The sequence below is a fragment of the Lepidochelys kempii genome, chromosome 18 (genome assembly GCF_965140285.1).
Source record: "Lepidochelys kempii isolate rLepKem1 chromosome 18, rLepKem1.hap1, whole genome shotgun sequence".
Taxonomy (NCBI): domain Eukaryota; kingdom Metazoa; phylum Chordata; order Testudines; family Cheloniidae; genus Lepidochelys; species Lepidochelys kempii.
Window position 1 is genome coordinate 23,025,485 of NC_136397.1, and position 27,760 is coordinate 23,053,244.

The 27,760-nt window shown below is 48.8% G+C and overlaps 2 protein-coding genes across 8 annotated transcripts in view; one reads left to right on the forward strand and one right to left on the reverse strand.

The window, feature by feature from the left end:
- RNF207 (ring finger protein 207) overlaps positions 1–27,760 on the forward strand; it is a 41,719-nt gene that overhangs the window by 12,290 nt on the left and 1,669 nt on the right. For 4 of the 5 annotated variants that reach the window (XM_073316244.2, XM_073316243.2, XM_073316246.2 and 1 more), the window contains 15 exons: positions 4,393–4,525; positions 10,146–10,290; positions 11,525–11,606; positions 12,561–12,636; positions 12,885–13,010; positions 13,461–13,507; positions 15,488–15,560; positions 16,451–16,519; positions 17,068–17,136; positions 17,672–17,793; positions 23,071–23,263; positions 23,917–24,102; positions 25,180–25,231; positions 26,223–26,340; positions 26,696–26,788. In XM_073316244.2, coding sequence (XP_073172345.1) covers positions 4,393–4,525; positions 10,146–10,290; positions 11,525–11,606; positions 12,561–12,636; positions 12,885–13,010; positions 13,461–13,507; positions 15,488–15,560; positions 16,451–16,519; positions 17,068–17,136; positions 17,672–17,793; positions 23,071–23,263; positions 23,917–24,102; positions 25,180–25,231; positions 26,223–26,340; positions 26,696–26,788 — 1,584 coding nt within the window. Of the gene's footprint in view, positions 1–4,392; positions 4,526–9,101; positions 9,237–10,145; positions 10,291–11,524; positions 11,607–12,560; positions 12,637–12,884; positions 13,011–13,460; positions 13,508–15,487; positions 15,561–16,450; positions 16,520–17,067; positions 17,137–17,671; positions 17,794–23,070; positions 23,264–23,916; positions 24,103–25,179; positions 25,232–26,222; positions 26,341–26,695; positions 26,789–27,760 lie in introns of those variants that run through there. The other variant, XM_073316248.1, reaches the window with a different exon arrangement.
- The window catches only part of ICMT (isoprenylcysteine carboxyl methyltransferase), a 48,727-nt gene that overhangs the window by 9,117 nt on the left and 11,850 nt on the right, over positions 1–27,760 (reverse strand). The window contains exon 6 of one of the 3 annotated variants that reach the window (XR_013634824.1): positions 14,512–17,036. The exons of the other annotated variants lie outside the window; for them this stretch is intronic. The gene's annotated coding sequence lies outside the window, so the exon portion shown is untranslated. Of the gene's footprint in view, positions 1–14,511; positions 17,037–27,760 lie in introns of those variants that run through there. 3 annotated transcript variants of the gene reach the window in all.

The window sequence follows — 27,760 nt, forward strand, 5'->3', positions numbered from 1 at the left end:
GCTGCCAGTCTGGAACCCTTCATTAGCAGGATGGGCATTTTTTAAGGTGTCCATGGCAGTGTTTTCGGGTTGCTAATATTAGCCCCCTTCAGAATGCCCGAGTTCACCAGGAGCTCCCCTATCTTTAGGAAGCTAGGGCTAGATTTCCCAGAGTATTGAGGTGCCTGAAGATGCAGGCAAACTCTGCGTGGGGTTCACTAAAGCACAGATGTTCCAGCTCCAGAGCAGCAGCATTGCCACTGACAGATGGAAGAGGAGGGAATAGACAAGGAGCCGTGCTGATGCCTTTGCTCCTGGAGGGAGAAGGGCAGGTTTTCCAACCAGGACCCCTCTCCCAGGTAAGTTATCCAGAAGTCACGCAACAGCCTCAGCTCTAGCTGTAGGTCAGGGACGCCAGGCTCCATAGCCACAATCAGCTGCCCAGGTATCCCCCAGGAGCTGCACTTCTGGGAGGATTTGATTTCATGGTTTTGATACCCCACACGGCTGGACTCACCTGCTCTGCTGTATTCTGCACATCTCTGACTGGCGCTTGGGCCCAGCTCTGCAGCCAGGCTCAGTAACAGTCACTGGCAAGGCACTGCAGAGGGGAACAGGGCAATTTCTCACTCTCTTGGCAGCATGAATGGAGCCCCAATGAGCTATCACTTCCTCCCTGATCACCATCAATCTAATATTTCAGCAAAGCAAACAGACACTGTGACTCTGAGCAGAGCAGGTATTTGGCATCAGATCACATTCTGACTTGTTTTCTGGTTTATAACATTTCTCTCACTAGAAAGTCTTGTGCGTGTTCTGCACTGGGATATTTTTAAATAGCCCTTCTCCCTACTCCTCATTATAAGATGCGATCTCTCCCCAAGCATGAATAGTAGGTATTATATGCATCCATAAGCTACTGTCTCATTGGGGAAGGAGGCTTTTAGCAGCTTTTGCAGAGTCAGCCGTGAGCACCTTAATTGGGATGCCATCAGATGTCTCCCAGGAAGCCAGTTCTGCCTAATGGCAGTGAACAGCAATGACAACTGCTTAATTAGACCAGCAGTGGCATGGGTCTGCTTAGTAGGGACTCAGTGCTTTAGCCCCAAGGTAGAATGATGGAGCAGCAGGGGTGAAATGCAGAGGTCTTGTCTTTATACAGAAGTTGCCCAGTGAAGATGAAAAGGAAGAAGAATTGTAGATGCAATGAAGCTGCCATACAGTGTGTCCCCTTCACTCAGGCAGAGTCTGAATCTTGTTGGACTGTTTTTAATGGTACCCTCTTGTGCATCAGCGGCCTGCCTTTTCCTCAAACTCCCACACAGACTCAAATTCTCATGCTTACGGCTGCAATTGCTAGACAATTGTCAGCCTTGAAAACCCCTTTAACCCATGCCCCACCTGTCACATGCTACGTCCTAGCCAGGTGCTCACAGCCAACCCGCTCTCCATCTCCCAGCAGGCTGCAGAGCACAGGCCTCTGGAGAGAACACTGGCCTGGCCGTCAGCATCAGGCTCTCAAGACAGCAGGACTGGAGAAGTGACTCCCCTGTGGTCCACAGCCCAACAGGCAGGTTTTATTAACTACCTCTGTCAAGCAGCACAGCAGCCGAGCCCTGGCAACAAGAACTTTACCTGCATTACCGCAGCAGGAACCCCGTCTTGGGGGCCGAGCTGCCCCAATTAAACTCACCGGAGTCATGGCCAGAACCCTTTTCAGCTTCACACAGCTTGCCTGGTGCTAGGGATTTGACAGAGACGGGGACTGAGCGATGCAGTGTTTAATTCTGCTTTACTACTCTCCGAATTCCCTCCTGATCTGTCGTAACAAGAAGTTACTAGGGCTGGGAATCAATTCAGGTGGACGTTAAAATGCCACAGCGTACACACAAACACTTTCTAAATTCTCCCTACCCAGTGTTTCCAGCCCTGTCCTCGGCCCAGCCCTCCCCACTCACACAGAGTCCAAGGGCATAAATCATCGAATATCAGGGTTGGAAGGGACCTCAGGAGGTCATCTAGTCCAACCCCCTGCTCAAAGCAGGGCCAATCCCCAACTAAATCATCCCAGCCAGGGCTTTGTCAAGCCTGACCTTGAAAACCTTTAAGGAAGGAGATTCCACTACCTCCCTAGGTAACGCATTCCAGTACATCTGGTTGGCTAGATCGCTACCTCTCTCTTGCGCTCTCTCTGGAACATAATACACATGCACATTTCTGCTGCAGTTTTCACAGGATTCTGCATTTGGTTTAAAACTCAGTACCTCTGAGTGCTTTATGCCCAGTACTCGGAGGGCTGCAGAGTACAGCGGGCAATGCAAGATGCCACTGTATGCAGCCCCGCCCTGCAGCAGGAGAACAAACCAATTGCCTGGGAGGTAAGCTATCTGGCTGGTATTAGTACAATACAGCTCTCTCCATCAAATACAGCCTTGCAGTGCCAGAATATTAATAGACAAAGACAACAGACAAGCCCCCTGCAAGACATTCCTGGGCTAATAGGTCTTTTCCATTGGTAACTTGGTGCACCCGAACGTGGCCATGTTTGATGAAGCCGGGCAATGATGAACCACTGCCAGCTGCAGTGAGACCTTTAGTCCCATGATTCGTTTGCTGGGAGATGCAGCCCAGAGCAATGAAACCCAATCCTGCACAGGTGACTGGTGGGTGAATCATCATTTCAATCCGACTCAACGCGCTCATTGTCCAGGGGAATGAGACTTCAAAGTTCCTGTCATCTCTGCAAACCTGCGTTTTGAGACACACACTCAAGAAGTGGCCGTGGCTTGGTGTCTGGTTGCGCTGTCGTCATACTGTTTGGGTCCTGAGTTTTACTGGAAGTGTCAAAGTGGCTACAGTAAAGATTTCCACGATGCTTTTAAAGGAAATGGATGAATATATGTAAGGGTGATTCCTTTCTCTAGCGTTCACGGGGAGCTGCAGTTTGCCAGGAATTGTGTACAGTCTGAGCTTAACTGTGAGTGACATTTCTCAGGGTCCGCACTGATAGTATCTTCACTGATGACCCTTCATTTTTAACTATTTTGCTAAAGCAAGTCAGTGTAGTCAATGCCAGGGGAGGTGAGCCCTGGCCCTTGCAGACGGTGCTTGAATTCTGGCACAGCTTTTCTGACCTTTCACTCAGACTAATCGTGCATTCACCAAATTGGAAGTATTTCACTAACATTATTTGATTACTTTTAATGCGGCACTCTTGCTTTTAAGGGTTTCAACAAAGCCTGTGTGTGTATATGTGAGGGGACTCAGGCAGTGTCCGAGAGGGATTTCATGCAGGGATTTTGGCTTTGGACAATTTCTGTCCTCTCGGAATTCTGTTTACTGTTATTTTGGGAAAGCTGTTTGGAGGGTTGTTAGGGGAGGGGCTTCCATGGTCACCTGCTTCCCATGGGTTAAAGCTCCTTTCTGAGGAAGTCACCGCATGGCTTATTTTGATGTTGTTAATATTCCCATTCTGGATTATTATTGCTCCGCGAGATTATTCAGATGTAGCACTGTTAGTCTGCTCATTTCTCTGCGCAATTAGATGCTCGCAGTAGCTAAGGGAATCTGGGCAGCAATGTCCAGTGCGAAACAAATGCTGCAAGACTTGTGAAAATGAAAGAACCATTTCAGGCAGGAGCAATTCCTTGCCGGAAGTCGATATTCTGGACACAGCCAATGGGTAGAGCCACATGCAGGCAAACTGAATTTAAAGATTCAGCGTAAACAGGAAAGTATCGAAGGGGCAACATACTAGGATTTCACACCCTGGAATTCATCAAGCATGGCTATTCCAAGACTGAAATGACCCTTGCAGCATCCTGTGGAATGAATCACACAAAGTTTTGATTAGAAAGACCCTGGAACTCAGGCTGTTCATTTGCAAATGCTAACGTTAAATGGCCATTCTCAGCATGTCCCATGCTGTAAACTCCTAGAAGCCAAGCAGAAATGTGTGGCATGCTGCTAACGTGGCATGTAGAGGTTTTGACAAACCTTAGAAGTTCAGCATGCTCTTTGGGAAGAGCCAGGGCTGTAAACATGGCATAGAATTAAGATTGTTAAATGCTGTACCTTAATGAAAACATTTGCAGCAAAAAGGAAATGCTCATGGAGTATGTCGCAAGACAGAATTCAGCTCTAATGAAAACACAAAGATCTGAACTGTGTTATGGAAAACAGTGCAATTTATGTCCAGAAATTCCAGATGCACAAAGGAAAAAAAGTCTGATCCTGTGTGACTGCCCTGCAGTTTGCTTTATATCTGGGGTCATTAAGGATCGCATGGTATCTTTTCACTCCAGTCCCAGGAGTGTTATTTTCCTTTAACATTAAGTTGTTTGAACGTAGAGAAATATTTTCTTGCCATTGTCAGGGCTCATGGGCCTACCCTGTCTGTTTTGTCCTCCTCAGTCATCAGTCCATAGTGAAAGGAAACAATGGGCTCCCTCCTGTCGACAGGCTCCTGAAGTTCCTGGTGGATAGCTCTGCAGACTGCGAGGAGGAAGTTCAGTGTGCAAACTGTGACCAGGAGTGCAAGAAACAGGTAAGACACAGTAGCTGGTTATGTCTCCAGCTCCATTGCTCTGCCTCACACATTGCAGAAGGCAAAGGAGTACACAGCCCCTCCCCAAAGTCCTTCCAGGCTATGGCCAACACTTCCAAATTTAGGCCCCACATACATATTTAGGTGCCTATGCAAATGGTCTGTTATTCAGAACCGCTGAGTTTTTCCAGCCACATCCTTGTTGCTTGGAGGGTCCTTTTATCATCTTCCCGAGTAGACTGTGTGTGGGTCTTGAACAGTGTTGGCATCACATTCTAAAGCCAAGCCGCAACCAGCCTAGGAGTAAGTGCAGCATGGCATATGGATTAGTAACTGGTTAAAAGATGGGAAACAAGAGGTAGGAATAAATAGTCAGTTTTCAGCCTGAAGAGCGGTAAATAGTGGTGTCCCCCAGGGGTCTGTACTGGGACCAGTATTGTTTGACATATTCATAAATGATCTGGAAAAAGGATAAACGGTGATGTGGCAAAATTTGCAGACAATTCAAAATTACTCAAGAAAGTTAAGTCCAAAGCTAACTGTGAAAAGTTGCAAAGGGATCTCACAAAACAGAGTACTGGGCTACAAAGTGGCAGATAAAATTCAGTGTTGATAAATGCAAAGTAATACACAATGGAAAACATAATCCCAACTCTATATGCAAAATGATGGAGTCTAAATTAGCTGTTAGCACTCAAGGAAGAGATCTTGGAGTCATTGTGGGGAGTTCTCTGAAAACATCTGCTCAATGTGCAGCAGCAGTCAAAAAAATCGAACAGAATGTTACGAACCATTAGGGAAGGGATAGATAAGACAGAAAATACCATAATGCCACCATATAAATCTAGGGTATGCCCACACCTTGAATACTACATGCATGCTGGTTGCCTCATCTCAAAAAGTGATATATTAGAATTGGAAAAGTTACCGAGAAGGGCAACAAAAATGATGAGGGGTATGAAACATCTTCCATATGAGGAGGGATTAAAAAAGACTAGGACTTCTCATCTTGGTAGTACGATGACTAAGGGACGATATGACAGAGGGCTATTAAATCATGATGGGTGTGGAGAAAGAGAACAAGGAAGTCTTAGTTACCCCTTCACATAACACAAGAACCAGTGGTCACCTGATTAAATTAATAGGTGGCAGGATTAAAACAAACACAAAGAAGTATTTCTTCACACAATGCCCAGTTAACCTGTGGAACTTGTTACTGGGGATGTTGTGAAGGCCAAAACTACAACTGTGTCCAAAAAAAGAACTACATCAGTTCATGGAGGATACATCCATCAATGGCTATTAACCAAGGTGGTCAGGAATGCAACCCCATGCTCTGGGTGTCCTAAGTCTTTAACTGCCAGAAGCAAGGACCGGACTACAGGATATCTCATATCAGCATATGATAATTGCTCCATTCTGTTCATTCTCTCAGAAGCATCTGGCATTGGCCACTGTCAGAAGACAAGACACTGGTCTAGATGGACCATTGGTCTGACCCAGTCTGGCCGTTCTTATGTAAAGTGTTCTGTGTCATCCTGCCAATCTCCTTAGCCCTGGTGTGGATGAGAGGACTGTGCAGTTCCAATCGACCATTCAGTCCTTGGCCTCTCTGCTGAAACTGCCAACGAGGAGGCCAATTAGTGCCAATCGTGGCAGTGGGATTTTGTGCGATGTGGACACCTATCTGCTCAGAACTGTACAGAGACTACCTTCTGCCTTATACCCAGCAGCTGGCATTCCTGGCCTAGATCAGATCATAGCCGGGAGCTGGAACGGAAAGGCCTTTTCTTCTCCCAGTCCCCTGCACTAGCCAGACAAAAATATATGTCCAAAAGGATTAGGCAGAGAGAGAAAAAACACACACGCTGCCCTGCAATTTCTCGTAAGACAGCGCTACGCTTAGGGGTTATCTGTCTAAGCATGTGCTCAGTTAAGGTAAAGGGCGAAAGCAGCAGGGAGGTTCTGTTCTGTTCCCTCCATCCTTCCCTTGTTACTTTCTGTCTGCGCGGAACCAAAAAGCACGAGTCACAGATCGACGTGTTTTGCCAGGTCAGAGAAACATGGCTGTACTAAAAACACTCACCACCTCTCAGACCCGGGTTTTGACTCGCTCCCAGCTGCGGCGCCCCTAGCCGTCCAGTGAGGTTTCCTGTGTTGTGGGCCTTTAAAGTTGGGCTGCAGCCAGCGTGCCATGTGGTATTTGCTGTCCTATACTTGAGACGTTTCTGCTTGTAACAAGCGACACAAAGCGCGTGTAGGTACTGCAGCAATGGGCATCTCAGAAACACACTTAATAAGGGATAAATGGCACCAGAACTCACAAGTGGCAGGTACTTAGTTATTCTGGAATGAATGGAAATACATTTCCCTGCCCGTGGCAGCTTTGTCATCTCAGTCCTCCCCTTAGAGACCAAGGCAAGTGAAAGTCAGATAACGGAAAGTGTGGCTGAGATAGCAAAGAGCTCCAAGGAGACTCCCGGTTCCCAAGGTTACTCCAAGGATAAGAAGCTATCCCACCAGCAACGCTGGTGCAGTAGGAAAAAGCCAGGGCAGCCCTACGGCCTGTCTCTTTCCCAGCCTCTCTGCAGCCCTGGGGGTGTGTCCCTCCCCACTTGTTCGCTCCTGCCCTCTTGCTGCTGCACTGAGGTCTCAAGGCTGGATTTGGGCTCTCTGGTTTCTTTCCCTGAGCATGTGCTGCAGTCTCAGACCCGTGGTGCTGACTCTGCTGCAGGACCTGGCAGCAGGCCAGCTGCCTGGGGGAGGTTACGCTCTTCCGCCAGCACAGGGACCTGGAACGGTTGGAAAGGAACCCACCAGGTGAGGAGGTAGGGGCCTTGCCGAACCATTCCCTCCAGTTTACTCCCACCTCCCGTTCCTGGACTCCAGATGGCCAGACTGAGGCCTAGGCTAGTTTATCTCAGTTGGCCTCAGGAGTGGCAGAGCTCTGCCACGTGCTTGCACTTACCTGCTGTCCCTGTGCTAACAGAGGGTTAGCAGCCATTGGATTTCAGAGCGAGGGGCACAGACTTTCCCATTTTACCTTTTCTTTATGTAACCCTTCTGCCCGTCAGAGTTGGCAGCAACAAGGGCCGGGTTCAGTATCTAGGGGATCCATTCCAATAACACAATGCAAACCGGCTCGAGCCCCCACCCAGTGACCTGGGACCAATATATACCACCCCCGCTGGGCGCCTCCAAGAGGCAATACTTCCCTCTCGCAAGCACATAGTCTGAGTGTAGCAAAAGCCTTTTAATAACAGAGAGAAACAATGTGGCATTATGTTGGGGAAACACCACCAACAGGATTCATAACACAACCCATGAGCAAAAAAACCCACCCCAGGCAAATTGGGGCATGCCCTTTTCCCTTTGGTTCTTGAGTCCAGCAACCCCAAATCCCCCAAAGTCCCAAAAGTCCAATGCCCCAAAAGTCTCTGTCCCTGGTCAGGGCAGCCCCAGAGTTCGAAAGTTTATCGGCGGAGCTTTACCTCCCAATCTGGGTGGAAATGGGACAGGGGTAAGAGGCACCTTACGTGATCTGAAGCTGACCGCCCCATAGCTCCATAGCGGCGCTCCGCTCCGCCAGCCGCCCCACAAAACTCCTTCGCTCAGCTGCGCTCCGCTCCGCCAGCCGCCCCACGAACTCCTTCGCTCAGCTGCGCTCCGCTCCGCCAGCCGCCCCACGAACTCCTTCACTCAGCTCCACGGCCCACAAGCAGCTCCTGCCATCCACACACTGCTCCGCGTCGAACTGCTTCACCAGCCGTCCCGCAAACTGCTCCACAATATATCTTCAGGCTCCCCCACTACTTAACACAACACTCAGTGATTTCAGCTCTTAGGTGAATTCAGCTTATAGTAGGGGAGCCCCAGTGCTGGTGCACTGTCAGCCCAAAGTGAGCTCAGCAGCCTATAACTAGACTTCTAATGAAATCAAAATTAGCTCTGATATTCCACAGTGGAGAGAGGAGGAAGTGCAATCAGCATGTAAGGCCCTCACCAAGGGGCCCATGCCACCAAGTATTAATACTTGTCCCCAGCCTCTCTCCATTCACACAGTTTTGGAACCCATGACCCTTGCCTAGCGAGTGCTACTTAGTTGATGGTGAATCCCTCCATCATAACAAAAGGCCACGTACAGTTCCAAGCACAGTTCCCATAATCAGGGTAATAACAATTTATTCTTCCTGCCCCAATAACAGAGACACTGGGGATCCCACAGCAGCCAAAGTGACCATTTGGGCAGCTATGGTCTCATTCTAGGCGTGGTGGGTGTGCCTATGCAAATGAGATCGGCCCCTGAAGTTCTTTTCCACAACTTGCCACACCTCACCACCAGATGTCAGGGTGGAGCTCATCCTGACACTGCTTACATCTAATTGCTTCTGTTCATCTCTCCCCCCCACCCCCCCGGATGCTGCCTCTCCTGCTGCGAGAGATGCAAATACCTTGATGCGACAGTTTGAGGAATCCGTCTAGTTACAACTTTGGGTGTATCTACTTCAAACTACACACGCCATTGTTATTGCAAGGCTGGTCTGGGCTCTCTGCTGTCCTTTTACCTCCCTTTTAGACTGAAATTCCAAGGCAGTGATACAGGGCTAATCAAGGAGGGTCATCAAACCTTGATGATCCTCTAGTCAAATGGAAGCATTGTCGGACAAATGTTGGCTATCCCTCAGAAGAACCAATCTGCCCAGGGGATCAGGTAACTAAGCCAACGGATCACTGGGTGGGGAACTTTGATCACTGGACAAGGCTGATGGGGCGGGGGTCACCTGACAAAGAGGAGTGGAAGTTATAAAAGGCAGGGTCTCACAAGCCATTTGGGGGCGGGGCGGGGGGGAGGCAGGGGAAGACAGCAGAACAAAGCTGGCTGCAGGAGAGGGAGAAAGATGTGATAATTCAGAGAAGCCATCTGCAGGTGGGGGTTCCTGGACAGATTCCAGGACTTCAACCAAACCCCAAAGAATGCTCATGAGTGGGGAGGAAGCTGAGGCAGAGAAGGGCATGTAGCTGTTTTATGAGTTTTACCTAGATTCTGTACAACTCTTGTGCTGTCTACAGTGAAGAGTAATTGTGTTAGAAACCTTTGCAAAGCCTGTGTGGTATGTGCTTCTCTGTCACATGTCCCTCGAGAGGTAAACAGTCAACCACATTGCCCACAAGGTTCAGCTCTGAGAAGGGGTGTGCTTATGCTGCTGGGGAAAGGGGAGCCAGCGCTGGTCCGAGCGGCCAGGGGCAGCTGACCCATGAAGTCCCACTTCTGTAAAGGGGTAACAGACAGGGCCTATGCCCAGGAAGTGGGCCGGAGAGGCCAAAGCCAGACAGTGTTGGATCCTACCCAGACCAATTGAGGCTTAGCACATGAGTCCAGCATGGTAGGACCCTGGTGAGGGTCCAACAGGGGAAGCCTGACCAGGGCAGTGACACTCCTCAAGTGCTAACCACAAAGCCGACACCTGCCCTGTTCATCCTGGACCCTGCACTTGGCCATGGTACAGTTTCTGGCTCAGAGACAGATGCCCCCTCAGCTGAGAAAAGCTATTTCTAATTGCACTGATGAGAGCTCAGGTGTTCAACCCTCTTTGGGGTTTGTTCTGCGATTCCCCATCAGGAAATGGACACCATGTATTTCTGCAACACTTGTAACCAGCCCCTCTGCAGCAAGTGCCGTGAAGAGACCCACAAAGCCAAGATGTTCTCTCGCCACGAGATTGTCTCCTTGACTAAACGCACTAAAGACATCCACAAGAAATGCTGTGAGTACATCCCTGCTCCACCTGGGCAATTACACACAGGCCAGGGTTTCCACAGGGAGCGCAGGAGGATTAACACTGGCCTATCAGGATCACTTTCCCAGCTGAATCCAGGGTCTCTCCCCTCTGAGCCGCAACCACAGACCAGAAGCTGTGTACTCCATTCCTGCCCCGTGTGGGGTGCAAAGCCCAGTAACTGGCTGTCTCCCCAGGAACGGTGTGCAGTCCAGATCTGCTCATTATTTTCCCCATCAGTTTGCATGGTGAAGGTGCAGTTAGCAAATGAAGGCAGTTACTCACCAGCTTCTTCGTGAAGCAACACTGTGCCTGGCTAACAAATAGCACATACTGTGCAGATCATAGAATCATAGAATATCAGGGTTGGAAGGGACCCCAGAAGGTCATCTAGTCCAACCCCCTGCTCGAAGCAGGACCAATTCCCAGTTAATCCCAGATTGCACCTTCTGTACAAAGGATTCAGGTGTAAACACAGATGCCAGCCAGCGTCCCCAGGAACAGCTACCTGCAAGGTGTGCATAGAAGGAAAGTTTCAGAGTAGCAGCTGTGTTAGTCTGTATCCGCAAAAAGGACAGGAGGAATTGTGGCACCTTAGAGACTAACAAATTTATTTGAGCACGAGCTTTCGTGAGCTACAGCTCACTTCATCGGATGCATTGTTCTGCCATGCACACGCAAGTTGGACAAGTACAGTCAGTATCTTCTCCACCTTCAGGACAGGAGAGGCTACAGACTGCAGGTTCCTTCAAACCATTATGAAAACAAAGATGCCAAAGGAAAGATGCATCCGATGAAATGAGCTGACGAAAGCTTATGCTCAAATAAATTTGTTAGTCTCTAAGGTGCACAAGTCCTCCTCTTCTTATATAAGGAAAGTGTTTATTAAAAGGGCTACGCCCTCGAGCAGTAACCTGCATGTAGCCTTCTCCAGTTGGTCCCACCAGCCAGAACCACGGGCTGCTCAGCCGGAAAGCCTACAAGTCAAAGTGGTGTTGTCTGAACAGAGCAGGCAGCAAGACTGGAGCTGGGAGGCATCATTTACAGTCAGATGGCAGAGCTGTCAGAAGTGAGAGCTCCTCAGAAACCTGGTAGGAAGTGACACCTCCAGCCTCAGAGGGGTGGACCCAGCTCACCTATTGCATATCCTCTTCCGTAAGGACCGAGCTGTGCTCTCTTTAAGGAGCTTGTTTAACTCTGGGATGCATTTGTTTGTTCCCAGCTCTTCATGAGGAACCTTACATCATGTTTTCAACAGAGAAAAAATCCATGCTCTGCATTAACTGTTTCCGGGACATGCAGGTGTAAGTAGCAGAGTTGCTGGCTCCCCGCCCCTCACCCAGCCCTTTGCAGACGGAGCAGCCTTACCCTGCACTCACCCTTTGTGGTTCTAGCTTTTCAAACTCCTCCCTAAGCCCTGGACATTATGTTCCATGGAGGCTGCAGAAAAACTGCATGAGAGAGGAGCTGCATGATGGCAGCATTTAGGTGCTGCAGCAAGGACACGATGGCCAAGCCTGAGAGGGACAGAGAGTACCTTGTCTGCAGAGGTGACTATCAGACATGGCTGCTGCCATCATGGTGCCAGCCCCAGAGTGGACAGGGCCTTAAGGAGCTGGAGCTTGGGATGCCCAGGAAAGGGAGAACATGAATGGAAAGTGTCACTGACACATTTAATAGGAGTGGCCTGAGAGAGAAACTACTTCCCAACTTGAGCAGCGAGCCCCACTAGTTGGAGTTAGAGCTAGTCTAAAACAACAGCGCTTGCTGGACCTAGGGGAAGTTTTTCTGAAGTGGGGGGTTGGGAGGGAGAGGGCAAAGAGTCCAGGAAGTAGCAGCAGCATTACATAAGCAGGCTGAAACCAGCATCAACTGGTCTAAAAAGTGATGGGAAGGGGAGCCGAGAGCAACATTCAGAGTAACAAGAGTTCCTGGCGGGGAGACGGGGAAGTCAGAGCAGAGAGACATTCTACTTTGGGGTCAACAGTCAGTAATCAGCATATGATCTGAGCGCCCTGGACTGTGCGTGTGTCTATCAGACAGCTGATAGATGGGCGGGAGGGGGCCACATTCATTGTTCCCATGCTGCTGCAAGAGACCCAGGTTCAAGTATCTTGCTGCCCCAGTCCACAGGGGAGCAGAGGGTCATTGTTAACTGCCATACATCAATAGCCCTGGCTGGTCAGACTAAAGGAGATGAGGAAGGGTGGTTTGCAGGTTATGGCTGATCCTAATTCCCAGGTCTCTGCCTCTTTCAGAGAAAGCCGAGCCCACTGCATTGACATTGAGACTGCGTACATGCAAGGCTGCGAGAAGCTCGACCAGGCTGTGATGGTGGGTAGCATTTGAGAGATGTGTTCCGAGTTTTAGTCTGTTGATGTTTATCATCAAAGTTACTGTGGCGAGGGAACGGCACTGGGATGGCTGCTCCTGCTCTCACCAGCATTGGAGTAAATCGTGCTTCAGTAAAATGTCATTGCTTTGGGGAGTGGACCATGCCCAGGCCCATGACACATGTCCTGGATGCGTCAGTCTTGCTTGCAACTGACTCTCCAGCTGTCCCCTGCTGCCTTTCCTCCTAGGCTGTGAAAGAGCTCCAGACGTCCACGCGAGAGGCCATTGTCCTCCTCAAAGCCATGATTGAGGAGGTGCGCAACAGTGCAGATGAGGAGAAGACGTCCATCAACTCACTCTTCAGTAGCATGCAGGTACGGAGGGGCTTGGCACAGCCACCGACTGGACCTTCTCTGTGGGGCTGCCCAGAGAGCAATGGGGTTAATTGCAGCACACTGCTTTGGGGTGTTACTACGGTAACAGTGCACCCACATAAGGGGAAATCAAAGGCCTCAGATCTTCGCCAAATCAGAGCAAAGGAATGATCCAACTGCCCGGATTCTCCTCTTGCTCACACTGGTGTAGCTATTGGCATCAGTGGATTGACAGTGGGATAAGTCAGAGGAGAATCAGCTTCTCCCCATCTATTTTCCCCATGCAGAAGAGCATTTTGATCTACCTCATTTCACGGCTGAATGGACATGGGGGAAAACTCAGCAAAGCCTTTGGAATCAAGAGCAGCGAGGTTCTTTGCTCGCAGTGTCGGGAGTTGTAAACTGCAGCCTCTAGCTACGGGAATGTTTGATCATTTCTACCTTTTGCAGGAGAAACTAGCAGAAAGGAAAAAGATGCTTCTGAAAGCCGTTCAGAGGTAAGGCCAACCCAGACTCAGTGGGTTAGCACATTCACAATTTATTACTATTGGGGTGGGATACGTAACAGACTAAAGAGACGGCCATGTTTTAAAGGGGAGCTATAAAAGGCTTCTGCAAAAACCCCAATATCCCAATTCAGTAACAGAATCCACATGCAGAGGGCAGAGCAACAGATACATTTGCATTTAAGAGAAAGAGTCAACTCCTCCTTCACACACCTGCCAAGACTAGCATTTGAGCCTGTCCCTGGAAAAGCTGATGCCTTGATTCCGATCAGCAAGAGTAGAGTGGAGGATCCTCTGGGTTGCTGCTCTGCTTTCAGGAAGAGGCTGGAACCTGAACTGGCACATGTGTGAAGAAGAGTGGACACGTTTGCAAAAGTCCACACCCTACCCTGCCCCTTTCCGTTCAGTGGCAAGAACGTCTATTGCACTGAATGGAGGCAGGATCAAGGCCACTGTGATCATGGGGGGATCATTGGGGGGGAGGGATAGCTCAGTGGTTTGAGCATTGGCCTGCTAAACCCAGGGTTGTGAGTTCAATCCTTGAGGGGGCCATTTAGGGATCTGGGGCAAAAATTGGGGATTGGTCCTGCTTTGAGCAGGGGGTTGGACTAGATGACCTCCTGGGGTCCCTTCCAACCCTGATATTCTATGATTCTATGATCATCTTCAGTAAGTTGCTGTTGAGAGTGTTTTTGTTCTCCTCCCAGACAAAGAGCCAGCTGTCAGCATTTGTGTCTGCCTTACTGATTTTTCTCTCTCACACACACACACACTCTCCCCCCCCCATTTTACTGGACGCTTTAAATGGCAGATCTTACCTATAGCTGACAGAGGAAGGCGCCCTCTAGTGTCAACGTTTTTATTACTTTAGAGACTAACCAATTTATTAGAGCATAAGCTTTCGTGAGCTACAGCTCACTTCATCAGCTTGAAGAGTGGTCAGTGAAGTGAGCTGTAGCTCACGAAAGCTCATGCTCTAATAAATTGGTTAGTCTCTAAGGTGCCACAAGTCCTCCTTTTCTTTTTGCAAAGACAGACTAACACGGCTGCTACTCTGAAACCTGTTTTTATTACTGACTACGAGCATAAAAGTTGCGGGAGCTAATATTAGTGAGCACCTCTCATCCCACCTGCACAGCCCTGCCCCCGCCCTTCCATGTAGGCCCACTGTCCTGGATGCGGGTTGGACATCAGCTGCCCTGCGAGCAGGGCGGCAGCTCCACAAGACAGTGACGTGGGGACTCCTGCACCTGGTTTATAGTTCGGCAGTGGACAATTACAGGCTTTACTCCTTCCCCCCCTTCTTTTTCATAAATATTTTTTCAAAGTTACAAAGATTTCAGCAGCTCCATTTTGCATGCTGAGCCTCAGCAAAGGCAGCTCCCCCAGCAGAGGGGACAGCGACGCACTAGCTCCACCGGAAGCATGTGCACATGAGTTGATTGGGACGTCGCTCTTACCTCCAGCTGCAATAACTTGGATCCCAGTTTGAACCTGGAAAAAATATTTGCCTGGAACACAAATGTCCTTATGACTGTGAAACATTTTAATATTAATAAAAATGAGTAACACCAAGTTTCAGGGCACTCACCTCTTAGTCAGCATCTGACCATTAAACAACATGGCAAGTGCAGTGTATTAGCCAGCACCAGCTTACTGCAGGGGTTTTCCCGTCTTCTAATCCACAGCCCAGGTTATAGAATAACGATCCCAAGCTTGGTGAAGTGTAATTACCTAGTGACCTGCAAGAGCTCCAGATAGGTCAAAGGTATTTCCCAGTAAAATACTATCAGCTTCCCTTCCTACACAGCCACTACTTGAGGTGTGAAATGTACGATGTACCAGATTTATTTTTTTTGCAGTAATAATAATTAATAATAATGTATAAATTACTCCAGTCCTACCAGTTAAACTCTGGTCAGTCTGGTCTCTAAGCTGAAGTGAAATGGTTTTTTCCCCTGTAACTTCCAGCCAGTATGAAGAGAAGGAAAAGGCATTTAAGGAGCAACTCTCCCACCTGGCCTCCCTGCTGCCCACCCTGCAGGTAAGCACATGCAGAGTCTCAGCACACACCAGGCTATGCTCCTCCTGCAACATATGCACCATCTCAGGCGACCCTTTCAAGACTCAGTTATCCTGTCCTCTCACTCCCTGCTACGCTCATGGCTGAATTACAGACGAGTTAGGTCAATACAAAGGATTCTCTGGCCCTTTGAAATAGTGCAGCAACTCCATGATAGTCCCCAGGAAAAGAAAACTGCCATCTAATCGAAGAGTTGGTTACGTGGCCTTGGAATTGCAACCATGTTTGCCTGCTGTTCTGCAGTAGGTCTCAAGTAGTGCTAGACCAGAACTGTTAGAAACCTTCATGTAGCTCCATGCTGGGAGGTTGGTGAACATGGTGGGTGTTTGCCAATCTGTTGGCAAGGCCATACGTTCACAGACCACTTCACTCCTGGAAACGGTTTTCCCAGAAAACAAACAGTGACACTGGAGCAGGGAAACTGAGCCAAAACCGGAGTGGTGCTGAGCAGCTGTAGCTCCCATTGGGCCCAGTTAGGTTCCTGTGAGTTCAGAGGAGCAGGATCCGACCCATTCACGTCAATGAATGGCAGGTGTTCAGTATCTCCCGGGATCTGTCCCTCTGAGTGGTGGATTCTGTGCAGCGTCATTCCCAGAGGAAGGGTGGCTCTGTTGCACATAGGGCTTTTGTTTTGTGTCCTCAGGCAGTGCGGATTTTCCATCTGGCCCTGCCAGGCTCCTCACTGTCTCTGCGGCAGTGATATTTGCTGGGTTAGCACTTACTGCTTATACCTGGAATGGGAACTTCCCCATGAGTGAGAACAGCCCATTTCTAGGTGCCCACGCCCTCCAGACCTGGGGGTTGCTGCAGCAGATGCGATTAATAGCACTGTTGCTTGTCATTATGTCTAGGTCCATCTGGTCACCTGTTCTGCTTTTTTGAGCTCTGCGAACAAAGCCGAATTCCTGGATTTGGGATACGTAAGTACATTGTGAGACTGGAACGCACACTAGCAGCTGGCTTCCAGGTAGATCCAGAACCGTGTGTCTCACCAGGAAGCAAGGGATGGGTGAGCTGAGTAAAGAAAGTACCCAGCCTTTTGCCCCAAATTCACTGACCAACCTGAGGTGGGAAAACTCTTGGCTCACTGGTTCATACCTTGGGGGTTATTTTCGCACTCTCTGCACTTTGGTGTCAGCTGAGCGAGGAAGCAGAAATAAAGCAAAGTCAGAAGCCATCACCTGTCTATACCAGGCTTCCAGGCCAGAGAGACTCAGAAGCACAGATGCATGCACCTGTCACTGCACCAAGGCCCTGGAAACATTTACTTACCCCTCTTTTGTGGAGCTGAGCAAAAAGCCCTTCACCATCCACCTTGTAGCTTCACAAGCGCTCTCGGGTGCACACAGGAAGATGTGGCCTCCCATCACGGCTGAAAGCTTGGCCAGTATTGGGAGGCGTGTGCAGGACTGTGGCAAAAAGGCATGGAGCTGAAAGCTGTAACATAAAATACTCTGCTTAATTTCAGCAACTGATGGAGAGGCTCCAGAAAATAGTCAAACTTCCACATCGGTTGAGACCTACGCAGACTAGCAAGGTAAACCCTTTCCTCCCAACTCACAGGCTCCATTGTCTCTTGAGTCCCATGTTCTGGAATTGAATACAACCCTCTCATGGCGGTTTTGGGGCTCTGTCCTGAACCTGCCTCCAATTCACCTCCAAATGTCTAAGAGGCTGGAGTTACTGCTGCTACTTCCCCAGCTTCACGCTGCCTCAAGTCCACAGCACTTTCAGCATGCCCATCGTTTACACGAGCAGCCTGGCAGCAAAATCGCTGCCCAAGGGATAAGCCAAGATAGCACGTTAGACTGGAGGGTTATTTCCTGTTCCCAAAGCATGTTTCATTCTTCCTTGCAAGGAAAAACACCTCCCCCAGCAAGCAAAGGGTAGAATGGGCTGGTTCTCAGACAGAACACAGTGTCCTATACTGACGAGTTCAGGGGCTGTCTCTGTCTTGAGCCCACTGCATTTTATAGTATCTGAGCAAGAGACTATTCGCTGAAGGAACAGTATCCAGCTGGGTATGCCTGCCTACCAGATGTTCTAATCGGTCTCCTTTTGGCCCCCTGCAGATAAACACCGAATACAGGACGGAGTTTGCCCATTGCTTGGAGCCACTGCTGCTGCTGAATCCGCGCCGGTCTGTGGTGGTGAGCGGAGGTGGCATTGGACCAGGGATCAGCAATGGAAACATGTAAGATGCTCCATTTCTCAGCTACATCCTCAGGGAAATGACAGTCTCCAGGAGCCTCTTATATTTACAATAAGATTTGGAGGATAAATACTAATTTAGGATTTGTATGCTGGAAAGAAAGTAGCAATTCTAACCTGTGGCTCACACAAAATGCAGATAAGCCAGAAAAGGTGCCCAGGTGGCTGTGTAGCACAGCACTGGTGGTGAATCCTGGCCAGAAGAGCGTGGTCAATGTCCATGGGATGCTAACGCTGAGCTTCTACTCTGCCATCTCTCAGGAGTGAATCCTGGCCATGTGTGTCATATCTAATTTCACCTATGCATCTGAGCACCTTACTAAAACAGAGCCAGCAGAATCCAGCACCACTTTCTCAGTGATGGGCGAAGCACTGAGGTCTGGAGAAGCATCACTACGCACTGGTACTTTGGGGCTGGAAATCTCACAGGAGCATGTCAGAGCAGGGATGGAGGCAGAAAGTGAGTTCTCTTCAAACATTTCAGGGGGGTTTCTTTCACTTACATCTAATTTGAAGTTATCCCTACAAACTAAAGGAGATCCACCTTCACGCAGGACTCTCAAACTGCAATTTACCAGAGAAACAACATGAAGTTGTATTTTCAAAGGACTGAGCAGTCCTGTACGCATCTGAACATGTACTTAGAGGCATGATCTGTTATAAACATAGTCTAGATTAAACGGTGGAAGAAACTGGAATGTCAGGTATTGGAGGCTTAGTTTGTTGGGCTATTTGGGATAGACTTTTAAACACTGAGCCATCCCGTGTCATTCTTCCAGCTGCCTTCTTGATTTCAGGATGACAGGAGTAGTCTGATCAGAAATATAGACACTGCTGTGCAGCATGGAGTAAGTGCACCCTCGCTGCTTCCCCAGCTGGCCGGCTCCAGCAGGCAGTAAGGCTAGTGGTGTCATCCGGTGAAGTTCTTCCCAAATCACTTAGACTTTCTGGGGATGGGCACTAAAGGTGCCTTGTAACAGTTGTCTTTTGAAGAGGTTGGTATGGGATGTATTTGTACATGGGGTAAATCTCTCTCACACCAAGTCACCAGTCCTTCCACGTTCAGAGAGAAGTCACAGACTCCCTGACCAGGATCAGTGATCAGACTCACAGGGAGCAGCCTCCGTCCACAGTAGCTTCATGAGTTGGTTTGGAAAATTTGGTTTGTTAAATTTTGAAAAATCCCCCCCCAAAAGACTACCCATGCACAGAACGATTGGATAATCAATACGTGATCCTGGAAGAGGCAAACAGCCTACAGTGTAACAAGCCATCACGGTATATCAAATACAAAGCTGAGAGAGGGCAGCATGCCAAGCACATTTGAGACTGTTGTGACTGTGGAATTACCATTCAAACACACCAGTTCTATTCCTACATTGGCATTAAGGAACCAGCACATCTTAGAGGTTAGTGCTCCTGAAAGGAACAGCCTCACAGCAAGCCTTTGAAGCAAGTGTATTGTGAGCAAGCACCGTGCAAATTTCCCACGCCTGGCTCTGCCAGAGTACCTCACTCCTGACCTGCAGCAACCCTTGTTATTCCTGCCACAAGCGGCTGTTTATTTTAATTTAAAACCCACCCCAGTGCATTGGTCTGAAATGCTCTGATGCTTCCTTGTAGCGTCACCTTTCCAGTGAGCTGCCCTTGACTTTGTCATGATGAGAGGTGTCCTAGGGACAATGCATAACAGCTGTGCTGATTAATGTCAGGAATAGGCACAGTGACTTGAATTGGCAATTCCTGGAAACCTGGTTTGGAGCACAAGGGGAGCTGCATGTCTGTGTTTTGCAGGAGATCCAGTCTGGCCGGATATGATAGACTCATAAAGGTGGGTTCATCCTTACTGCAAAGCAAGGGGTGAGGGCTAAAGCAGGTCAACAGACAAATGATTAGTTTAACAGCAGCTTTCATGAAAAACTGCCAGAAATTCCTCCACATACACACCACCTTCTCCTTGCAAACACTGGCGAGTGACATAAGACAGACAGCATTTATCCCTTCACGACCAATGCCATCCTTAGCGTATGGGTAAATCCCACAACATTAAAATCGCAAAAGTCTGGGAGGAAAGCAATACGTGTTCCCAAGAATTTCCTCCATTAAAATAATCACTGACAAAGTAGGAGCCTTCCCTGTTCTAATCCATACAAACCGTGAGCCTAGCACTGTTGATTTCAGACCGTAACTGGTGCCTGTCATGGGGTGCAACAAATCATTTGGAATAACTGAAAGGATTTTCATTGTAACTAGTGGCTATTGGAGGATGAGGTGACAGAGGCTGATGTGTATAGTTATCCGGCATGATAATATCGATCCCTTATCCAAAGCTCTCACGGTTCCTTAATCACTTCTTGGAACCCCACTGTCCCCATTTCACAGCTGCAGAACTGAGGCACAGAGAGGGGAAGTGACCCAAAGGTCACGCAGAGTACATTGCCAAGCCAGCTTTAGAGGCCAGGCCTCCTGGCTCCATTGCTGGGCTCCAACTGCAAGAGCACTCTGCCTCCCAGCAACCGAAATATCCTGCCTACCTGGAGGTCTCCTCACCGCACAAATATTCATGTGGGAGGCCCCGTACGGCCCTCGTACAGCATTGCCATTGCCACTCACACACACACAGCAAGGGCCACGCCTTGAGAAACCAGCAATGCTCCTTGTTTGGTTCCTGGTGGCTCAGCGACTGCGGACGCCCCTGCAGTTATTGACAAGGTGCCATTAATGTCTCTCGGGGAGTCACTTCTCACAGCATCAGCCTCTCTGGGGGGACTCTTTACTGTCTCTGTCTAGAGTTAGCTTGAGCACAGACAAACCCCTTCCCTTTGCACCAGTCACTGCATGCAGTGTGGTTAACGGGGCCACCAGGCTGCGATGCAAAAAAGCTGTGGCTGCGGCCACCAACTTCCTCCAGCCTGCCCGTGCTGCACCCTGGCCACCCGTGAAATGCTGGGGACCCCCCGGACCCCCCTCCCAGCACGGTGAAGATGAAGAGCCCCAGGCTGTTCTCCATGATCTTGACAGCGACTCGCTCACTCACCTGGTTGATCAGCTGCTCTGGGGCTGTCCCAGGAGCAAGCTTTCAGGTCCTCTCACTGCCCTCTGCTCAGTGCCAACACCAGCCCACGTAGCGCCCCAAACAAACCGCCTGCCTTTCGGCCGGGCTCACCTGAGTCATTGGTTTCAGCTGAGGCCCCCCAGATTAGCCTGTTGGTCTGCCACTATTTTTATCAGAATTTCAAAGAACTCTCCAGGGCACAGTTCCCTTGCACTGGATATATTTAGGCCAACTGATGTCACAGGCAGCCTAGGCCCCTCCACTCTGCTCCAGCTGCTCGCCCTGCAAACAGGACAGAGTTTCTTATTGTGAAATGGGGATCACTGCTTGTTTCCAAGTGGATTTTACAGTTCAGGGAAACTAATCATTGCGCCGGGGACTTCAGAGCACCCTTCCCTTGTAACAAGGTACATTTCAGCTACATATAATGGGCTGCCTTTCACAAGACTTGGATTCTGAGGGGAAGCGGCGAGCTGGACGATAGGAATCCAGCAAGAACTGCAGAGTGGGTGTCCGGCTGCGTCCTCTGATCAGTGAGCATTGATTCTAGCATGAGACTTGATTCATTACATAATGCATGGAACGGTGGTAGCAGCTACTGCGTGTAGGACTGTGCAGGAAGAGTCTGAATGCAAAACCTTCCTTTATAGGAAGTGCTTCCCATTTAAGAGTTTGATTATCATTAGATAACAGACAAAATGCTAAATCATGCTGTGAGTATATTTTCTGATGCTTGTCCAAATATTGCTTCTTTACTAGAAGGGTTGGCAATTTTCAGCTTCAAATTTACAGCTCAGTGAATTCACCTACTCCCAGGGATATTTTGCAGAAACTTGCATTCCTGTCTCCTTGGACCTGGCTTTCGGAGCCTAGTTGCAACTCCCTAGAAGAGCTGTTTCTTTTGGCCATCAAAAGAGGCCAATAAATGCACTGTGTGCAGGCAGCAAGACGTTTTCAGTGCAATTAATACAGGGATTCTGTACCAAGACTCTTCTAGGGGGCCACGAATCAGGGTTTTGTGACTCTGACATTCTTGCCAATAGGTCGGATGACAAAAACAGACACAGGTGGCACTTGATACAACACAAGAGAATCCATACCTAAAGAGGTGTTTCTGATGGTTGTTCTGGGTTAAGACTGGTTCTTGTTGGGCGTTTCTGCCACTTTGTATTCAGCCTCATAGATACCTCTGGGGTCTAGAACTATTCTTCAGTTACTGGCTTTATGACGACAACACCTTCATATTTAAAGTTACAGACTGATTCAGAAGAAATCAAATAGAAATGATGTTTAGAACAATTTCACTGTAGCACTGGAACAGGAACTCTGAGTACTGCAGGATCATGCTCACCCTTCTGTACTGGGGTTTCCTTGCAGGGACCATCATTACATGGTATAGACCCTCCAGGCAGTTTCCATGATTGTAAATCTCCATCAGATGAACAGGGACTAGAACAAGAACGTATTAGATGAAGCGTTAGCCAGGTAAAGTGTCCACTCTGCCCAGTGCTGTAACTGCATGATAGGGACAGGATCTAGGCCTGGGTCTTTTTAAATAAAACACATTGTACCAGAATTGGCACTGGGGATGTTACCTCATTAGAGGTGGTGATTTTGCTGCTTTCCTGTCATAACTGCTGACACAGAATGTGATCTGTCCCCCACAGACAGAGGCAGTAGCCATGGGCAATGAGCTTCCTTGGAGACATTGTCAGAAATGAAACTTGAAATCAGATATTCTAGCCCACATGATCTGCCTTTTATAAATACAGTTAATGTGAGAGTAAAATAGAGCTGATGGGCAGGAATTCTTCCACCTTTGGCCTCCTCTTTAACTGCTGCTGTATCTTTCCCAGCAAAGGGCAGCTGTGATCTTAGAATCTTCTAATTGCCTGGTGGAAAGAGTGACACTGTCAGATAGAACGAAGATCTGCTAGCCTTGTCCTGCACTAAAGAAAGCTCTCTCAAGGAAGAGGAGCTGGTTTCTCTTTGGCAGACTAACTAAAATATGTCCAAAGAGGCTATTTCCTGGCTTGCGCTACAGACTGGACACAAAAGTCAGACAGGCCCGAGGGTGCTTGTTTCAACTATGAGCAGATGGAGGCACTTTCTAGTTTGCTTCTGCTGAATGGCAATTTCAGAGACAGCAGTTGATTTGATGGCACTGCTTATCTACGTTCTAAAAACTCATGCTCTCTGCTTAAGGCTCTCGGGTGGTCAGTGCTCCAAGACGCTGATAGTGACAGGCGGTCCCCCTCCCTGCGATAAGATGTCCATCACAGGCTCCATAGTTCGAAAGCCAACCATGCATCGTTACATCAGCACCAAGGTCCTGCTGGCCGAAGGAGGGGAGACGCCCTTCACTGAGCACTGTCGCAACTATGAGAACACGTACAGGGTAAGTGCACGGAAGAGGGCAGGTATAGTACGCAGCCTGGTTTCACCACTGACCAGGGGACTGCTATCCCTGGCCAAGGGGTTTCCCTTACCTGACAGGATCAGTGCCCAGCGGCAGAAGAAAACTGGCGTAATTCCTGCAATGACGCAGGGCAGGCCTGAACCAGGGAGAAGACGTTGAAGCTAGACAAGTTCAGACTGGAAACAAGGCGTAATTTTTTTTCAGCAGAGCAATTAGCCATTGGAACAATTCACCAGGGGCCGTGGCGGATTCTCCGTCGCGGACCGTTTTACTAAAAGTTCTGCTCTAGGGATTACGTTGGGGACATTCCGTGGCCCGTGCTCTACAGGGCTACAGAGCTCACTTCTGGCCTTGGAATCTGTGAAATCCATTGGCTCAGAAGAGTCCGTCTGTACCACATACAACGGCCAGGCCTTCTGCCCCTTCAGCAGTGACCCAGTCACAAAGACTCAGCTACGTGCCTATGGTAACATAGTGCTTCCACAGGAGAAAACAGTAGTAGCAAGAAAATCAAAACCTACTGGATTTTCCATGTACTTTCCCCTTCTTTAACCAAACCCATTGCCACCTGTCTCCTCGGGATGAAAGGGAAACGCCACAGCAACTCACTCCCTTTCATATTTCTAATGCAGACCCTGCAAACGGAGATTCAGAACCTGAAGGATCAGGTACAGGAGCTGCATCGTGACCTCACAAAGCATCACTCCCTCATCAAGACAGAGATCATGAGTGAGATCCTACAGAAGTCCCTCCAGATGGACGTGCAGATTGCCTCGGAGTATTCGTCTGTGGAAATGAGGCGGAGCACGTTTGAAGAGGTACGTTTCCTGCAGCTGGATGAGTCATGCCAATGCCAAGCCCAGGGAGAGAACATGGAGCATCTCGGAGTAGGAAGGACACGTAATGGGCAGGCAACAGGGGTTGTTCTAGCATAGTTGGCTCCTTGCAGAGCATTTGCACATTTCTAGTCTCTTTCTTTAAATGAGCAGAAAATAGCAATGGACAGTTGGGCACAGCAGGGTTTTTTCCTGTCGATGGAAGGTAGAAGGAAGATGACAGACAAGGTGGAGTGAAATGAGATTATACTGGAATCATTAGGCTCAGTACAGTGCTAGAGATCTTCGTTAGCTGCCAAGATTTTTCTAGTTCTGCCAGACAAAGACATCTGTTTTGTGCTCAAGACCCGAGGCTATATGATGTGCTGAGAGCAATATTGTGTTCTGAGGCAAGTGAGGCTGGTTACATTTGGAGCCTGATCCCTGTGTACCCAGCCAGCAGGTAGGTTTGGATCTTGAGTAAGGGTGTGGTCTGTAGTAAATCGCACTCATCAGTACTGGATGCAGACTCTGCCCTAGGAGACTTGCCCCTGGAAATGGTTTGATGGAAAGTCACCAGCCTTATTCTTGTTTTGCAAAGGCTTCACTCAGGCTATGCTACACTACAGCTTAAGTCGACATAAGTTACGTCGCTCAGGGGTGTGAATTAGCCATCCCCGCATGACATAACTTATGCCAAATTAAGCACTGGTGTGGACAGCGCTATGTTGCTGGAGTGCTTTTCCCACCGCTCGTGGGGGCTGGAGTAATTAAGCTGACAGGAGAGCGCTCCCCCATCAGCTTAGAGCGGCTACACTAGGGAACTTACAGTGGTGCAGCTGCACCAGTGCGGCTAGCGTAGCCATAGCCTGAGTTACTAGAACAATTAAAAGGGCCAGGCTCTTGGTCTGCACTGAAGGGGCTGCTGTTGCTGTGGTATTTGCAAGTTGTTAGCTGCAAAGTGGATTGCTCTGCCAGCCTGGAATGATGGGAGAGAAACAGGCTCAGCAAATGTCCCTTGGAAAGGGTACTTCAGCCCTGTACTGCAACGCGCTGTCCAGCTCACTATTTTTGTTTCAGATTTGGGAGGAAACATATCAGAGGGTGGCAAATGAACAGGAAATTTATGAAGGTATTTGTGACAGTTCTGTCCACTAACCCACTGATTCCGTGTGGGGAGACGTTCTTCCCCAATTCACTGTCTCTGTTTAACATGCATTTGCTAAGTGGTGATAGGGGTTACCGGGCTAACTTAGTCTGTGTGTGTGGTCAGGACACATTCTAGTTTAAAGGGGAAGTTTCAAACGTAAGAAAGAGCTGCTAAATTGCTCCTCTGCTGCTCTCCGCTCCAAGGGCTTCTAGTACTGGAATGCCACACAAAGCACAGCAAGGCCTTGCCCCACTCAGAGAAATCAGCCTCGCTTCCCACACATGCGGATCCCTCGACCTCTCTTCCCCAATCCTGCTGTCCTCCATCTGCTACACCTCTCATTCATTCTATGCCGACGGGCGAGGCAAGAATGGTCCAGCCCAGCAAAACCCCCTCCTCTAGCCATCCAGAGCAGACTCTGTTAGAGAAGGTAAATCAGGATGGGTAACTGTCAAGCAAATCCTCACCCAGTAGCTCAGAGAGTTGCTAACACAGTTTCAAACCAGACTGTGGACAGGGCCCAGGAAGCAGCAAGAGAACAGGAAACAAAAACTAGAAAAACCCACAGAATTCAAAAAATAAAATGTCAGCCTAGAGAAAGAGAAACTGAAAAGCAGAGTCTGGAGGGAAGTCTGGATATTCAGAGATTGAAGTATCTAACCAGCATAGTAGCTTTGCAAATCTCTCCCATAGATGGCTGGTTAACTGCAGCATGAAGAGATGGCAGGCTCTGGTGCTTCAGTTGGTTGTGGTTTACAGCATCTCTCCTGGGCTTAGCAGAAAGTTTACAAGCATGTAACAAGGCCCAGCAGAGATGTAAGAGGTCAGAGGACATACTAGATGACTTCATAAAAACTCTTAGGACATCCATGAAAAAACACCCTCTGAAAGCTAAGAGTCAGGACCAAAGCCCCAATTTCTGGAAGACGGTGAATTGCTGGGTCCTGTTACAATGTGTTCCCTTTCCGTGCAGCACAGTTACATGACCTGTTGCAGCTGAAACAGGAAAACAGCTACCTGACAACCATCACCAAACAGATTGCCCCCTATGTCCGCTCCATAGCTAAGGTGAAGGAACGGCTGGAGCCCAGGTAAGACAGCACAGAGCCATTTCCCCAAGAAGAGGGGCTTTGGGGTCTTTGAGGTGGATTCATGTGTCTCAGTCCAGTCCCCAGTAGACTTAGCCACATTTCAAAAACACAGCCAGTGCTCTTGCTGGCACTCAGCAGGGACACCATGGCGACCTAGCTGTCAGACGTGTGAGCCCATTTCTTCAGAGATGAGGCACAGTGGCATGGCAGCACAGGGAAGCTTGTACTGCCCTAGCTGATACTGTATCTGTTCTGTGGACAGAAACTTGCAGTTCTCGTGCTGCTCATGTCCTGTTAAAAATACAGCGTACCACCAAAACCGCTGCAGCTCACTCTGCTTTTCATCTCACTGTAGACTGCAAGAACCCAAGGAACTGAAGGATGACCAGACAGAGAATCTGCTCAAAATGTATGATGACAGCACAGTGACCAGCGACACAACACACAGGTAGAGGAGGGGGTGGAATGGTTAAAATGCCGATGGCTTATCTGAATACTTGATATCAAAATTAGTCAAGCCACTGACAAATTAGCTAGTCATTCGTTTCCATATAAAATTGTCAGCTAAAATACTGAAATTAGGAAATACAAAGGGAAGACTTCCATAGAACCTCGGCGCTGCAGGTAGCGTTAGGCACTGCCAGGGGGCACACAGCGAACAATGTGGTCAGCAACAAGTGCCCTGCATTTTGCATCAAAGGTAGGGTCCATGGGGAAGGGAGAGGTGGTGGGGGTTTTGGTTTTTAGCCAGACTGTATCCTGGCTAAAATCCAGCTCAAGCAATTTACTTGCTGATCCCACCCCCTAAATTTCTTCACCACCTTCCCTAAATTTGTTTTTCTACTAAATTTCGAAGTTCCAGAAACACAGGACAGTATCTAAACAGAATTAACTCAGTATCCAATTACAAGAGACAAAGGGGAAGAAAAACACACCTGCAGTAATATTTAAACCAAGGGTTGGTTTCTCAAGACGGTCTCGAAGGTCTTAGAAGCTGCAGCTGAAGCAATGGGTGCTAAAGAAAATCCTGAGTTACAGAACCCTGAGAGACTAGTACGTAAATACACTATTGAATTGTTAGGAACATTTGGTGGAGAGAACAAGGAAGGAGGAGAAAAAGAGGAAGGGGATTACTCTACATGAATGAGGAAAGTAACATAGCCAAAGATCCCTGTCATCCACAACTGCATTGCCGCAACTGAGGGAAAACGTGGGGAAGAGATGGAACAGAGCCACTAAAAGCACATTACAGTACTGCCCTGCAACAATGGCACTCCACCTCAGAGGAGAGCGTAAAGCAGCATCAGGGGACATGGTCCTTTGAGTATCTTTAATGTACTGCAGAGGAGGGTGGTACGGCTTCCTTCATTGTTGGTGAAACTCCCTGCAGTCCTGGCTATAGCCAGGTGTCAAGTGTTAA